Source organism: Eleutherodactylus coqui, chromosome 9 (assembly GCF_035609145.1).
Source record: "Eleutherodactylus coqui strain aEleCoq1 chromosome 9, aEleCoq1.hap1, whole genome shotgun sequence".
Classification (NCBI taxonomy): domain Eukaryota; kingdom Metazoa; phylum Chordata; class Amphibia; order Anura; family Eleutherodactylidae; genus Eleutherodactylus; species Eleutherodactylus coqui.
Window position 1 is genome coordinate 36,428,063 of NC_089845.1, and position 16,528 is coordinate 36,444,590.

General features: G+C 48.6%; 1 protein-coding gene across 1 annotated transcript in view; it reads right to left on the reverse strand.

Moving 5' to 3' along the window:
- The window catches only part of LOC136579000 (uncharacterized), a 72,679-nt gene extending 56,560 nt beyond the window's left edge, over positions 1-16,119 (reverse strand). The window contains exons 1-5 of the mRNA XM_066579242.1: positions 16,077-16,119; positions 10,231-10,274; positions 7,906-7,965; positions 3,938-4,015; positions 602-688 (exon numbers count right to left, since the gene is read on the reverse strand). Coding sequence (XP_066435339.1) covers positions 602-688; positions 3,938-4,015; positions 7,906-7,965; positions 10,231-10,254 — 249 coding nt within the window. The 5' untranslated portion in view covers positions 10,255-10,274; positions 16,077-16,119. The remainder of the gene's footprint in view (positions 1-601; positions 689-3,937; positions 4,016-7,905; positions 7,966-10,230; positions 10,275-16,076) is intronic.
- Between the last annotated feature and the right edge of the window lie 409 nt (positions 16,120-16,528).

Below are 16,528 nucleotides of genomic sequence, written 5' to 3' on the forward strand. Positions count from 1 at the left end.
CGGTCCACGTAGCTTTAATCCCCAGAGCGAGTGTGTTTTTATGGCCCTGGGGATTAAAGCCCACTAAAGCAGGACGTAAAAAGTCTATGGGGTGGTCACTAAGGGGTTAAGATAAAGACTTAAAGCTAAAGATGGGAAGGCCTGGAGGAAAAAAAAAAAATGGGGGAAAAAAAAGGTTTTCTTTTCCAATGATAAATAATATGGTATTCAAACCATAGAACACAAAAAATGGCTTTGGGGAAAAAAACTGTTTTTTCCCCAATTTATCCAGGCCTTCCCAGCGAGAGCATTTATAGAAATATTGTTAAGGTGTTCATACAAAGCCGACAGCCGCACGATCAAAGGCTTGTTCATCTGACAAATATTCCTGCGACTCCCCAGTACACATTCCTGAACTTTCGATCCCCTCTAGATCTGCTTCGGGGGGTCTTAGTTGAGACAGCCCATAAATATTAGTCAGCAGGTCCTGCAGGAATGGCCAGCTTCAACCAAGACTGAGCCTATGTGTACGGCCACCTTTAGTATTATTAGAAGGATACAGCACACCAAAAAGGAAGTTAAACATTACATGATTGAAACCGTGCCGTGAAAACGTTGGTACCTGAGCTTTTGTGATTGGCTTCTTGTTATGTACACTTCGGAAATGTGCCCTGAAGATACTATATAAATGACACGTATAGCTGCAGAGCTGGAAAGAAAAAAAAAAAGTTAAAAATGAAAACATGTGAACAAACAGCCATAGGGGTGTGCACCAATAACGGAGATGGGCTTAGTTGTAGAAAACTTTCTGCATTATGGTAAAAAGGAGAAAATCTTGCAGTTTGTACTTCCTTCACGTGAGCAGAAAGTTCTATAAGGAACTAGTTAAAGAGCACAAGGATCTGACCCTGTAACGTAACCATGGAAGGATATATCCTGTATTTATAATCATCCTGTAATGTTATAAAACAGAACCTTTAATAATGGGATTAAAATAAAGCCAGAGACTCCCATACATACATCTCACATAAGTAGGATATCAGGTCATTCTCACTTATTCTTGTAATATAATCAGATTATATGTGTATGCGGTCCCAAATATAAAGTAGTGGAGCGGCAGCAAAGCTGCAGAACAGATGGGGATCACTCACAACAAGTCCTTTATTCTTATCCATACAGTCACTGCATAGCAACGGTTCAACTGCCTCAAGCATATTACTGCACTACTTTATATTTTGGAGCTGAAACAATGTAATCGGCGCTTCCCGGGCAGAGCACAGCGTGCGGTCCGCTTATCTGCTGTTCTGCTGAATGACAGATTTCAAGCCAAACTAAAATCCATCGTTCAGCGGAAAACTGAAAGACGGACACATTTACACGCAACGATTATCACTTGAAAGATGGCTTTTGAGCAATAATCGTTGTCTAAATGGGCCTTAATGTGAAAGTGGAGTTTTTAGAAAAACGAATATTACATCCACCTATCCTGTATTTTTCCTCAGATATCTGAAGGTTTCATTACAATGACATTTTCACTGAGCAGAGATGGTACGTAGATGGGGCTACTTACAAACCAAATGAGGTGGTAACACAAAATATTCTCCTGCACAGAACATTAATCTACCCTGCAGATAACGGAGGGACATATTTAGCAGTGCAATACGATCAGTATCTCGCCTCTCATATTAATAATCTCTACCACCTCATACTGGTTTAAGATAGATGAGAAGTAATTAACAATGGTGTCATGAAATTGTCTGTATTCTACTCAGTGAGGTACATTTGGCCCCTGAAGAGCTCCTTTTAGGAGTGAAACGCGTCGGGCCGAGACCTAACTATTGCCTAAGTTTAAATTCTCCGTTAAGGGCTCCCACACACTTGTGTTTTTTAACTCGAATGTCAATGCGACGTTCTAATGTTAAAAACGCATCACACGAAAAAAAAAAAACACAAAGCACAAACTTGCGATGCGTTTTTAACATTAGAAAGTCCCATTGACATTTGCGTTAAAAAAACGCAGCGATACAAAAACCCAAGTGTGTAGGAGCCCTAAGATTATACGGAGACTCCCCTTTGCCTCAGGGAGGTATAAGATCAGTCACTCTCTTCGATCCCTGATGACTTACAGCGGCACCTAACACAACCGATACATTCTATCTAGTCCACATAGAATCCGATTCTATTACAAGAATAAGTGAGAATTACCCCAAATCCCACTGATTATGTGAGATGTATGTATGGGAGTCTCGGTCTGTATTTTAATCCCATTATTAAAGGCTATGTTTTATAGTCCAAACCAGTGAAAAGGTTCTGTAGATAAGATCTGGACTGCTCCTGCCTCAGTGAAAAGGTCATTGTAATGAAACCTTCAGATATGGGACCAAAAATACAAGCTAGGTGACTGTAATATTCCTCCTTCTAAAAACTTTCACATTAAGGTCCATTTAGACAACTATTATCGCTCAAAAGCCATCTTATGAGCGATAATCGTTGCGTGTAAATGTGCCCATATTTCAGTTTTCCACTGAACGATGGATTTTAGTATGGCTTGAAATCAGTCATTCAGCAGAACAGCTGATAAGACGGACCGCACGCTGTGCTCTGCCCGGGAAGAGCTGATTACACTGTTTTGGCTTCCGGTATATGCTGGAAATGAACGAAGTCAGATGGACTCCATCCTCGATAACTTTGTCCGTCCGGCTTCTGACATTCTCAAAGACAAAAGAGCACATTGTGCTGCACCCATTCAGCCAGGATTCTGTGCCAGGCTCTGGTGCAGATGGGAACTATTCGCTCTCTGAATCAGTAAGGACCAATGTCCATTGGCAGTTCGGATTCTACATGCAGGAGCCTGACGGGATCAGACCCTGACAGCGGCCGAGGACACCACTTACCCGTCTGGGTCTTCCACATGCCTATTCAAGTCTTCTATTTTCTTCACTTCGGATGTGTGCGGAGGCGCTAGCCAGCGTACCGCTGCAAATGCGAAGTGGAGATTTTTTTTTAGACTCCTGCTTTCCCGCGGGATCTGTGTCAGCTGCGGATCGGATGGCTTCCATTGCCTTCAGCGAGAACCGCACTGAAATGGAGCATGCTGCGATTTGTTTTCCAGACCAAAAGATCCACAAAACAAATCTGCATGCTCTAATTCATGTGCGGGCGCCAATGCTTCCCTATGGGCGGCTTGCATTGCAGATCTTCCGTGTGTGTGCCCCACGCTGATTCCGCTGTTGAAATCCGCCTGTGGACGTTGGGCCTAAATCTACTTGAAAATACAACTTTCTATTCCAAGCCTACGGTGCTGAACTTTGGGCCCTCCGTCAAGTTTGTTTCTCTATTCAGTGTTTCTAGGTAACACATGATTTGCTTCTAGAGATGAGCGAGTATACTCGCTAAAGGCAATTGCTCGAGCGAGCATTGCCTTTGGCGAGTACCTGCCCGCTCGAGCCGAAAGGTTTGGGTGCCGGCGCGGGGGAGCGGTGAGTAGCGGCAGTCAGCAGGAGGGAGGGGGGAGAGAGGGAGAGAGAGAGATCTCCCCTCCGTTCCACCCCGCTCTCCCCCGCAGCTCCCCGCCCGCTGCCGGCACCCGAACCTTTCGTCTCGAGCGGGCAGGTACTCGCCAAAGGCAATGCTCGCTCGAGAAATTGCCTTTAGCGAGTATACTCGCTCATCTCTATTTGCTTCTGATCTTGATAGCCACAAAGAAAGACCCTAAAAAGCAGGATTCAATATTTCTGTATTATAGCGCTAACATGTCTCACAGCGCTGCACACAGACTAAAGGCCCATTTACACGCAACATTTATTGGTCAAAATTCGTTCAAAAGAGCAAAACTGAGCAATATCATGTCCTAGAGTCAGTACGCTACCCGTAGAGTGGATCCCACAGGGACAAACAGTTGTGTGAATTAGCCCCAATTCTAACACGCATCCAGGCAGACGCACACCAGAGAACTTACGGAGCATGAGATTTCGCCTGTCGACTTTGGTTTCGGGCCCCCCTGGCTGGGTGTATCCTGACCGCCTTTATTATCGTCCTGGAAAGTGAAATATTTAAGTTTTAATCTTTCAGTGAAAATTACAATCGAAGACCAACCATAAAGACCTGCATGGTGGGGGTCCGCCGGCTGGCGGGCAGGGGGCGCTCTTCATTATATTGCACAGTAAATGGCAGGGGTTTGGAACATTTTTACCTTTTAAACCGGATGCTGTAACTAACTTTTCTGCACAGTTTTTATTTAGTGCAGATGATTATAGGAACTGCCGTTCTGCTTCCGCTGCTCCGCCAAGTTGGGAAAAGCAGTTCAACTACTTGTTTTACAGCAGACACAACACAAGAAGATGAATGCTGAGGACGACTCAGTAACATCTGTGGGCGAGTGTTGTGGGCACGCTCCACATTTCCCACATCACCCATCAGGGAGGTGAGCCAGTTAGGTGCCTCCGGCAATGTAAGGGGTGCTACCCATTTATTTGGCAGTTGGTAAATGAAGATGGAGAATGGTGCAACTAAACTAGAAAGTACATTTGTATGAAAAAAAATAGAAGTCCTTCACCATGCCCATTGCCCTAAGGTGCACAAGGATTTATAGAGCATCTGTCCTCACAATGTAAAGAACGGGGGTCCGGGGAGCTGTTTTTTATACTCACTGGGGCCCCCATTCCAGCGCAGTGCCCTGGTGAAATTAGTGCCCACACACAGCGCTAACCCTCACAAGGCCCTACAGTGCGCCTAAGTAGTCCTACCACGTTTCCCCCGATAATACGCCCTATACCTATTTTTTATGGGGCTTGATATATAAGCCCTCCTCTGAAAGTAAGCCCTAGCTATACTAGGTTAAAAAATAAATACTTACTCACCTAGCCCCCGGCGTCTGTGTCGGTCTGATAAGAGAGCGATGTGATTGGATCGAGCGCCAGCTAATCAAAGCCGGCGCTCGATCATTTACAGCCATTCAGTGAATGACATCACTGAATGGCTGTGATTGGCTGGCGCTCAATCCAATCACAGCGCTCTGTTACCAGAGGTGGGATATTCAAAGCCCTGTCACCAGAAGAGAATCCTGTCAGCGCTGAGGACTGCAGCCTGCCACAGCGCCGAAGACCAGCACGAGGGACACAGACGTCGGTGGCCAGGTGAGTATTGCTTTTTTTTTTTTACCTAGTGTAGATAGGGCTTATTTTTGGGGGAAGGCTTATATTTTAAGCCCCCTCCCTTCCCCCAAAGATAGGGGTAGGGCTTATTATTGAGGGGAAACTGTATATACACTGCAGCCCGGAATTTCGTCGACCGGGAAGAAATCAGTCAATAAGCTAAATAGAGCCAGCTGACATAGCTTAGCAGTGCTAGCCCCTGCTAAACTCCCTACCCCTCACTTTGCCAGCAGCTCCCATAGCTTTCTCTGGGAGCTGCCGGCTGATTGTGGCCAAAAGATTGGGCAAAGCCCCGTCACCAGAAGAGAATCCTGTCCGCGCTGTGTACTACAGCCTGCCACAGCGCCGGAGACCAGTGCGAGGGACACAGACGCCGGCGGCTAGTTGAGTATTGCTTATTGTACCCACCAAAAATAAGACCCTGTGCCTCTTTTGAGGAAAAAATTAATATAGCACAGTGTCTTAATTTTGGGGGTGGGAGAGTATTAGATGGGGGTATAAGATCGCTGACATGCACTCTCTCACTATATAGATGTTCTGAACCTTACCTCCTATTTAAGAGATTCCTCAGAAGGTATTTCTCCATGGCAGGATGTTCCTTGGAGGGAACGAGGTCGGGCTGATGTCCACACTGTATCTGAACATCCCTCATATAAATGGATTACAATGTGTCTGGCATGTCTGACCTCAGATACATCTATGACACATCCTCATGGTATACTTACACACATTGGGGCACATTCACTAATACGGTCTAATAAAATCAATAGATTTACCATCCAGCACAATTTACTATGAGCAATTGTGGTGCAAATTCTGCAATTTGGGTCATGCCTCTTTTCAGATCAGATTAAAAACTGTCCAAAACTGTCTAAAAAACACAAATGTGTTGCAAATCACAAAACAGTTTTCTGGCATAATCTGTATTTTGAATAGTAAATCTGCCCCAATGTGTTTCAATTCTTGATTACTGATATTTGATTGGTCTTTTGCTATCTTTAAATGGGGTTTTTCTAGGACTAAACTACTGATACCCTTGGGATAGGTCACAAATAGTTGATCGGCAGGGGTCTACTGCTGGGAATCCCTGCCAACCAGCTGATTGCAGGGACAGTGCCCCCCAGGTGAACGCTGCAGCCACTTCTGTCCCTTTCACTTGAATGGGACGGAGCCGCTCGCAGGCCATGTGATCAATGAGCAATCAGAGGGGATTTGCAGAAGGACTCATTTTCTAAGGCTGCTATAGTACGGATATTAAATCCTGATAAAGCCCAGAGTAGCGTGGCTCTCATCGGCCATCCCCCTCTAAACCTCCGATTATAAGACTCTAACCAAACTCCTGGCATCCTGACTAAACTGCACCATTCATGACATTGTACACCCCGACCCATCAGGTTTTATGCCTGGGAGATCTACCTCTGATAATATTAAGAGTCCAGGCGATTACACAAATGTTGCCGGCAGAGTGATTGGACCTTGGCATCTCCAGAAGTCACTAAGGCCTTCGGCTCTGCTGAATGGCCTCACCTGTTGGAGGTGCTGCATGGTTTTGTTGATTCCTTCATTAGATGGGTTTCCATTATGTAGGGCACTCCAGTTGCCAAGCCTCGGTGATTGCTTTCTACACCTTTAGCTTTGAGCGGAGGTACACAATAGGGTTGCCTACTTTTGCCATTTTTGTTTGAGATTGCTATAGAGCCCCTTGTTTTAATTGTTCAGCAGGACCCTTAATCATCGTGTATTGGCATCGCACCCAGGGAGCACTAGCCTTTATGTGGACAACATGATGATTTTTTTTTAATCCAACCCCAGGAAGTCCTTCCCATAGGCCATTTCACTTATTGATCGTTTTGGTCATTTCTCTGGTCTCCACATAAACTGGCAGAAAGCTACATCTACGCCGCTACAGGTACGAGAACGGTCCGTGGGTGAAGAGATCTGCCACCTCCAGATACTGTCTAGTTTTAAATACCTTGGTATTAATATCTCCAGAGACCCTATTTAGAGGCATGACACGAATATTGCTTACTTCTTTTTCTACAAACTAAATGTAAAGTCTGGGTGCCCCTCCTGTATCGGGGAGAATGTAGTTAGAATGACAATACTTCCAAACTTCTTGTCCAGTCTAGAACACAGATGCGGCAGGAGCACTAAACTTCTTCATCACAGTGAACTCCTTAGTATGTGTGGGGAAGTCTGACGCCAAATTGCATCTAGAAAGCCTGCGGTGTCCCACAGACATGGCGGTACGGCCCTTCTGGATTGTAAATTTTTATTATGTAGCAAGTCAATAACGATGGATACGATTCTGGCTTTCTGAAGACCCCCTGCCAAATGCCGACCCCCGGCTGATACACTTCCTATCAGAAATATCCCTTTGTGCGTAATGAAACACCCGGACTCATAGACTAAGCAATAATTAGCTATAGACTAGCCACCCAGATCTGGTGATGGGGAATAGGGGGACAGAGGTAGCGCTCTCGAGACTTTACAGAAATAGGTCTCTAGCACAACTGTTGGATCTCCCGGACACAATACTGATGGCGATGGAGTCCCTTCTCTGGAACATTTATACATAAATGAGGGAGTTGCCTCTTTTTAACAATTACAACAAACGCAAAAGATTTCCGGTTTTTATAGATTTTTGCAGCTTAGACGCGCTTCACCAACCCATCTCTACAATATTACAGTTCTGCAAAACCCTTTTAATGAAAATACTACAATCCAAACACTTTTTTCTGCAGAGCCACAAAAGAGGACACATCTTTCTAACCTGGATTTTGTCGGCTGTGGTTGGTGGAGGACTAGGACTTCGGTTGCCGGGTTCAGGATTCTGCGGAGAGAGGCGCTCTGTTAGACTGTGCATACAAGGGTTGTGGCTGCATTAGTATACAGTTCCTCTACATCTGCAGTCATAATATTCGATCCCTCATAAGCTGCTGACAGTAGATAGTGGCTTAGGACTCTTGTCCACGAGAGATATTTCACTGCGTTACCCGTGGCCATAATCTGCACATGGGTAACGCAGTGAATTACGATAGTCATTGCGATTTTCTGTGATGAACCTAAGTGTTCCCCAGCAGCGGCAATCCGTAGCGGTATATCACACTGCCCGTGGACAGGTGGCCTAAGAGTTATCGTCGACTGGCAGGACACAAAGCTTTCTCTCGCTGGATATGAGCCACACGCATTTTAATTTACCAAAAACTTGTGTATTGGGTACATCAACATTTGATTTAAAAGGATTATCCAGCCTTCAGAATTTGATGACCTACCCTCAGATTGGTGGGGGCCCATCGCTGATGAGTGAGGGTCAGCTGCTCAGGACCCCCGGCAGTCAGCAGAATGAAGGGTCTGCTGCGCTCATGGGAGTGCTACGGCTCCTTCAGTGTTTACATCCGAGTACAATCCTGTTCACATTCTGAATGCCATATTATTTATAGGGGCCATTCGCACTACTACAAGCTTGTCCCATTGAAGTGACTAGAACAAGCCCGTGGAACTTAAAGCGGCCGCTATGAACAATATGCCTTGGGCTGAGCTGTAAACCCTGAAGAAGCTGCAGCGCTCACGAGCACTGTGGTGCCTTCAATCAGCTGATCGGCAGGGACCCCAAGCGATGGACTCCCACCGCTCCGATATTGCTGGGATATCCTGAGGTCCGATCATCAATTTTGAAAGGCTGGATAACCCCTAATGCAAAATAGTTAATAAATAACATTAACGGTACGTTGGTACCATTTTGAAAGCGCTCTTTTATTTTGGACGCCAGACAGTGTGTAATTATAGTAGCTACTTTTATCATTTTGATTAAAACATCCAAAATTTTTTTTTTTTTCTTTAAAGGTACCAATTCAGTTCTGAAGTGAATTAAGAGGCCAACATATTAGAAACCCCCATAAATGATGCCACTTTAAAAAGTGCATCCCTCAAAAGGCATTCAATTTCTGTCAGCTCTTTAGGCGTCCGCCTGCCAGCCACCCCCCAGGCTGCCAGGCGCCTGCCAGGCAGCCGTCCCCCAGGCTGTCCGGCACGTGGGCGCCTGCCAGCCGTCCCCCAGGCTGTCCGGCACGTGGGCGCCTGCCAGCCGTCCCCCAGGCTGTCCGGCACGTGGGCGCCTGCCAGCCGTCCCCCAGGCTGTCCGGCACGTGGGCGCCTGCCAGCCGTCCCCCAGACTGTCCGGCACGTGGCCGCCTGCCAGCCGCCCCCCAGACTGTCCGGCACGTGGGCGCCTGCCAGCCGTCCCCCAAGACTGTCCGGCACGTGGGCGCCTGCCAGCCGTCCCCCAGACTGTCCGGCACGTGGGCGCCTGCCAGTCGTCCCCCAGACTGTCCGGCACGTGGGCGCCTGCCAACTGTCCCCCAGACTATCACTCCTGTGCTTTCACACAGTAGCGACAGTCATGCAGAGACTCTAGCAGAGCGGGTCAGAAAATCTTGGTGCAGCGGGTTGGAGATTGCTCCGGCCACCCGCCTCCATTCACTGCAAACGGCAGTCGTTCATAGAGGAGCCAAAAGCCAAGCAACTGACAGGTGAGCGATTTGTCACTCTGCCCTGTCGGTGGCTACATGTAAACGGGACAACTATAGCCTGAAATTACTATATCCAGTGAGGATTCGGGCGATAATCGGTCCATGTAAAAGTAAATTCACATGGTCTTACAGCTCTCCGTTGTGCTTTCCAGCAGGGGCTTCCGTCTGGATACACTAAAATGGTATACGCACAGACCAATTGACTTTAATAAAGGTAAACAAATCCAAAGATGCAAACTTATAATGATGTTTCACCCTGTAGTGGGCTATGCTATTCCGTCCTTCGAAAAAGACAGGAACCAGATCAAGCGGCGTCCAGAGCTTTGCACCTCTGAACTAATTTGCCTCTTTAAAGGCAATGGCTCCGTTGTGTGTTCCATCTGAAAATCTGTAAAATACGGGATATACTAGAAAACATGGAATATGAACCTAAAATCCAAAAACTGAGAAATCGGCTTGTGCACAGAATTTAGGTGTTTTGCATATTGTTGAGGGAGACGATTAATTTTTAGCAATCTTTTTCAGGCCTTTCTACAGACTCATAAAACATCACACATTTTCCAAACCTGCATTTTCGCCGTTGTGGTCATAGATCACCGGCTGTGGATATCTGCAGAGAAAAACATCACGTTAAGATACACGTAGAACGTTTGTGCCAACGCTACAATAGAAGAGGGATTTTTAGTTTAAGGGCCCTGTAACACCGAACTACTAGTATTTACCTTGTTTCCCTGAAAATAAGACATAGCATGATTTTCCAGAATTTTTGAGGATGCAAAATGATTTTTCAGACTTTGGGGATGCTTGAAATATAAGCCCTACTCGAAAACTAAGCCCTGCTAACAGTTAATTAAAAAAGTCAATTTAAATAGTGTCCAGGCAGCTATACATGTAAAAAAGTTAAGCCTTTTTGAACAGAAATTAATATAAGACACTGTCTTATTTTCAGGGAAACACGGTAGATTCCTGCTAGATCACAGGAATCTAATAATCGTTCAGTGTAAATGCTCGAAGAGGAAAAGAGAATTCGTTCAGCGGTCCGATTTTTTTTTTAACCCTTTCCAATCCAATTTTTTTGCCACGTGCATTTTCCCCAGCTCCAATTTATTTTGTGTGGGAAAGCATCGTGTAAGTGTCGGGTAGGCTCTGGCAGCAGAGCGGGGGAAGAAAGAACATCTGTCATTCAGTAAATGAAGAATCCAGCGCTGATCAGTGCTGGATTCTGCATTTAGTGAATGCCCCTATGTGCTTCCTTCCCCACTCTGCTGCTGGAGCCTACCCGACACACTTATGTGAGTTAGTGAACTGGAAACCGCAATCACCGCTGGATTCTGCATTTACTGAATTCCCCCATGTGCTTTCTCCCCCGCTCTGCTGCTGAAGGGCACCCCACACACTTTTATGTGAGTAAGTGAGCTGGAAACAGCACTGATCAGCGCTGGATATTTCATTTACTGAATGCCAGAGGTTCTTTCTCCCCTGCTCTGCTGCCGTGTATTCTCGGTAATAGGGAAGGGAAAAAGCACGTGGAGGCATTCAGTAAATGAAGAGCCCAGCGCTGATCAGTGCTGATAGTGAATGCCCCCATGTGCTTCCTCCCCTGCTCTGCTGCCGGAGGCCACCCGACACACTTATGTGAGTAAGTGAGCTGGAAACAGCACTGGACAGCGCTCAATTCTTCATTTACTGACTGCACTCATGTTCTTTCACCCCTCCTGTATTGTCGGAGAATACACGGCAGCAGAGGAGAAGGAACATCTGGCATTCAGTAAATGAAGAATCCAGCGCTGTCCAGTGCTTTTTCCAGCTCACTTACTCACATAAGTGTGTCGGGTGGCCTCCAGCAACAGAGTGGGGGAGAAAGCAGTGCAGAAACAGCATGTCGGGTCTGTCCCGACATCAGAGCTATAGAGGAAAATGATGATGTCGGGACAGCCCCGGCATTGGATTGGAAAGGGTTAATTCCTGCACAAACAAAGATCGGCCATGAAAACAGGCATATGTTCGTCTATAAACGATGGCCTGTTTGCTGTGAATGGAGGCGGGCGAGTGCAACAATCCCTGGCCGCTCCGCCTCCATTTACTGAGCAATGACCGCTCCTGTGTAAAGGCTGGGACGACTGTCGGGCTCCATAGGAAGCTTCTGCATATACCTATGAGGAGGGAAGCAGCATAGGCTCGGGTGAATGCTACAGCCCCCTCGTTCTAGTAATTGGGGGGTGAGGGGTCTCAGCAGCAGGACCCCCACTGATTAATACTCCTGACATGCCTCTAGGACATGTCAAAAGTTTTCAGAAAGTGCAGAGGCTCTTTAAACTGTCATTTATTAAGAACGCTCAGACATTAAACACAATAGGCACTTAACTTGTAGTTGTGATATTTTGAGACACCCCAAACAAGTTAATATTTCCAGCTGTAACTTTTCTTTGGTCGTCGCTAATATTCAGTTTACCCCGAGCCGGTGCGGATACTGCTGATATCAAGTTTCCCATTAACTAAACATGGAGAAACCAGCAGATTCTGCTCCATAACTCTCTGTATCCTTGACATGGAGGACACTCGAGCAGTGTAGATGTGATTTCAGTAGCTGTAAATCACTAACCAGTTAAACCCCACAGCATCTGCATAAGTATCTGCTTCCGTTTCCTTCCTGCCCCTCCCCCCTTCCTTCCACAGACTCCTATGGGCAGCACAAGACATCACCATCTTCCAATTTCTGTGTTCCGTCTCCATGCCCATTACTAGATAACAGGCAGTGGACAGCAAATTAGAAGGGAGGCCCCTAGTGTACAGTAGCTTAAAGAGATTTTTCAGAGCAAAAACATAATTTTATGTAAAGTGATTTACACTTTTGTTATCACATAAACATAAGACAGATGATAAGTTAAGCTTAAACTTGCTTTGATGGTATATCATACGCTGTCCTGCAGGATGTGGAAGTTATAACGGTTTAGCCATTATGTATGCTACTTATTATATTTTTGAGGTTCTGTGAGCCCTGATATGTTTGTCTGTTTCATAAAAAACCTTAATAAAAAGATTGAACAATCACATAAACATAAGTTGTCCCAAAGCATGGTGACCATTTAAACAGAATGCATCATCTTTTTATATATATATCTTTTTTTTTACTACTGGCCATCTTGTCTGAGCTGTAGTTTACAGCGGCGCTATTGTATCTTGTCACCACCAGAAGTAGTAGTGGAGACAAGATTGACAGGCTGGTGATGCCCCCTGTTCCTGATTGGCTGCACAGCTGGCTCCCTTTCCTCAGCCTCACAGGTCCTGGCACACAACACTCCGGTCTCCGATGAGAGTGTCCCGCTGCCTTTCACACAAGCTGCAGATGTGCGTGTGCTGCTGCGGCGGTGCTGCTCCTGCCCCCCCCCCTCCCCCTCCGACTGTAGCCGCCGACTGTGCCCTCCCAGCAGCGCTGCTGTGACTGCATCGCCCCTTATCGGCCCCGCTGTCACTCTCGTCCCAGTGGCAGTTTCCCACCTCCGCTCCCCTTATCGGCACCGCTGTCACTCTCGTCCCAGTGGAAGTCTCCCACCTCCACTCTCCTTATCGGCCCCGCTGTCACTCTCGTCTCAGCGGCAGTCTCCCACCTCTGCTCCCTTTACCGACCCCGCTGTCACTCTCGTCCCGGTGGCAGTCTCCCACCTCCTCTCCCCTTATCGGCCCCACTGTCACTCTCGTCCCGGCGGCAGTCTCCCACCTCCTCTCCCCTTATCGGCCACACTGTCACTCTCGTCCCAGCGGCAGTTTCCCACCTCCTCTCCCCTTATCGGCACCGCTGTCACTCTCGTCCCGGTGGCAGTCTCCCACCTCCTCTCCCCTTATCGGCCCCACTGTCACTCTCGTCCCGGCGGCAGTCTCCCACCTCCTCTCCCCTTATCGGCCACACTGTCACTCTCGTCCCAGCGGCAGTTTCCCACCTCCACTCACCTTACCGGCCCTGCTGTTAGTCTCCCTGACGGCAGTTTCCCACCTCCACTTCCCTAACTGGCCACCCCGTTGTCACTCTCATCCCGGCAGCAGTCTCCCACCTCCTCTCCCCTTACCGGCCCCGTTGGCAGTCTCCCACCTCCGCTCCCGGAGTGGGCAATGATTTATTGCTGGGATGGAGGGTTACGGTTAGTTTCTAAGACTTACATTATTTGCTGTGAATACTTTGATGTTACTGCGGCCGTACAGCTAATAATGTAAGCCTTAGGCCGCCTGCAGACGGGCAGAAATTCTGCAGAGGGATTTCCCACGGAATTTCCGCCCTTGGAAGCTGCCATACAATTGCGTTAACAAACGCGATCCTATGCAGACGGCCGCGATTTGGCCTTGCAAAATCTTGCGCGGCAAACAAATCGCGGTATGAGCCCCGCACAGAAACGTCACTCCCCGGCCGCCGGCTCCGCTCTGCGCATGTGCCGGCACATGAAAGAGCCGGGGCCGCGGGAGCAGGTGAGTTCTCTGCAGACGCTGGGGCGGGTCCCGCTGCAAGAATTCTCGCAGCTGGATCCGACCCGGCCGTCTGCAGGCGGCCTAACACTCAAACTAACCCTAACCCTCCATCCCAGCCATAACTACATCCCCACGCTGTTAGGACCTTCCTGCAAGCAGCCAATGAGGACCTTTGGAGGCGTACCCTAACCCTAAGCTCTCAGTGTAGGTCTCCACCCATTATTGCGGTGGTAACAAGATACAGTAGTACCGTTTACAGCTGCCATAGAAATCTATAGACTGGAGATGTTCATTGACTTCTATGGAATATAGTGGGCATGCTATCTGAGATAGGCAAAGGCGATTATGCAGGGAGGGAGAAGAGGTGAGCTGTAACCATCACCTAATACAGGATTCGCCATTCACAATATCCATATATGGGCAATCCCCCATGGGGACTGTTTGATAGGCATTCTGCCATGACAGTCCTGGGGCCTTTTAGAAGGCCCCTGGCTGCCATGACACCCAAACAGACACCTGTGATCTCATTGTGAGGAACTTATATGCAGCTGTCAGAATTAACAACCGCATATATGGGGTTAACAACTCAAATAAGCCACGCGGCTAATCAGAGCTGTTGCCACCAGGTGTCGGCTGTAAGAAACAGCCAGCATTCGCATTGTATGGAGGGAGATCACCCAGTGATCTCCCTTCATACATACCCCAACACTGTACAACTCCAGTTCAGGGAGAAGGGGCACCTCCAGCTGGGACCCCCATGTACCTCCGGTGCGGGCACATCACCCCTACAACTCCAGTACAGAGTGAGGGAGAAGGGGCACCTCCAGCTGGGACCCCCATGTACCTCCGGTGCGGGCACATCACCCCTACAACTCCAGTACAGAGCGAGGGAGAAGGGGCACCTCCAGCTGGGACCCCCATGTACCTCCGGTGCGGGCACATCACCCCTACAACTCCAGTACAGGGCGAGGGAGAAGGGGCACCTCCAGCTGGGACCCCCATGTACCTCCGGTGCGGGCACATCACCCCTACAACTCCAGTACAGAGTGAGGGAGAAGGGGCACCTCCAGCTGGGACCCCCATGTACCTCCGGTGCGGGCACATCACCCCTACAACTCCAGTACAGAGCGAGGGAGAAGGGGCACCTCCAGCTGGGACCCCCATGTACCTCCGGTGCGGGCACATCACCCCTACAACTCCAGTACAGGGCGAGGGAAAAGGGGCACCTCCAGCTGGGACCCCCATGTACCTCCGGTGCGGGCACATCACCCCTACAACTCCAGTACAGAGTGAGGGAGAAGGGGCACCTCCAGCTGGGACCCCCATGTACCTCCGGTGCTGGCACATCACCCCTACAACTCCAGTACAGAGTGAGGGAGAAGGGGCACCTCCAGCTGGGACCCCCATGTACCTCCGGTGCGGGCACATCACCCCTACAACTCCAGTACAGAGCGAGGGAGAAGGGGCACCTCCAGCTGGGACCCCCATGTACCTCCGGTGCGGGCACATCACCCCTACAACTCCAGTACAGAGCGAGGGAGAAGGGGCACCTCCAGCTGGGATTCCCATGTACCCCTGGAGCTGGCACATCACCCATACAACTCCAGTACAGGGCGAGGGAGAAGGGGCACCTCCAGCTGGGATTCCCATGTACCCCTAGAGCTGGCACATCACCCATACAATTGCAGTACAGGGCAAGGGAGAAGGCACACCTCCAGCTGGGACCCCCAGAAGGGGCAAATCACCCCTACAACTCCAGTACAGAGTGAGGGAGAAGGGGCACCTCCAGCTGGGACCCCCATGTACCTCCGGAGGGGGCACGTCACCCATACAATGCCAGTACAGGGCGAGGAGGAAGGAGCACCTGTGCAGTGACAGACACCTCTTACGCTCCCTCGCCACAGGGCATGCCGGCAGGACATGCACGTTATAGGTATTACACTCTCGGACTCACACAGCTCTGCCCGCGCTTCCGTCTCTATCAGCTACTAACCCGGAAGTGATGCAACGTCACTTCCTGCGCGCCGCTGACCTCTCGACGGACATCTGCAAAGAATCATGTGATTGGTGGGTTCTCAGTGACGTAATACAGACGGGGGCGTGCCGCAGTAATGTTATGGCGGAATCTGTCGCAGCTGGATGCGTATATTTATATTCCACAACACTTCTGCTCGAGTCACAACCTGATTGGTTGTTTGGGTTGGCTGAGTCATAGTGATTGGTTGTTTGGGTTGGCTGAGTCATAGTGATTGGTTGTTTGGGTTGGCTGAGTCATAGTGATTGGTTGTTTGGGTTGTAGCGGAACCCATCAGCTGCCAGTTTGTCCCCATTAACCCCTCAGTGAACAGACTTAGGCCTCCTTCCCACGAACGGATTTCCGCCGCGTAATTCGCGGCGAAAATCCGC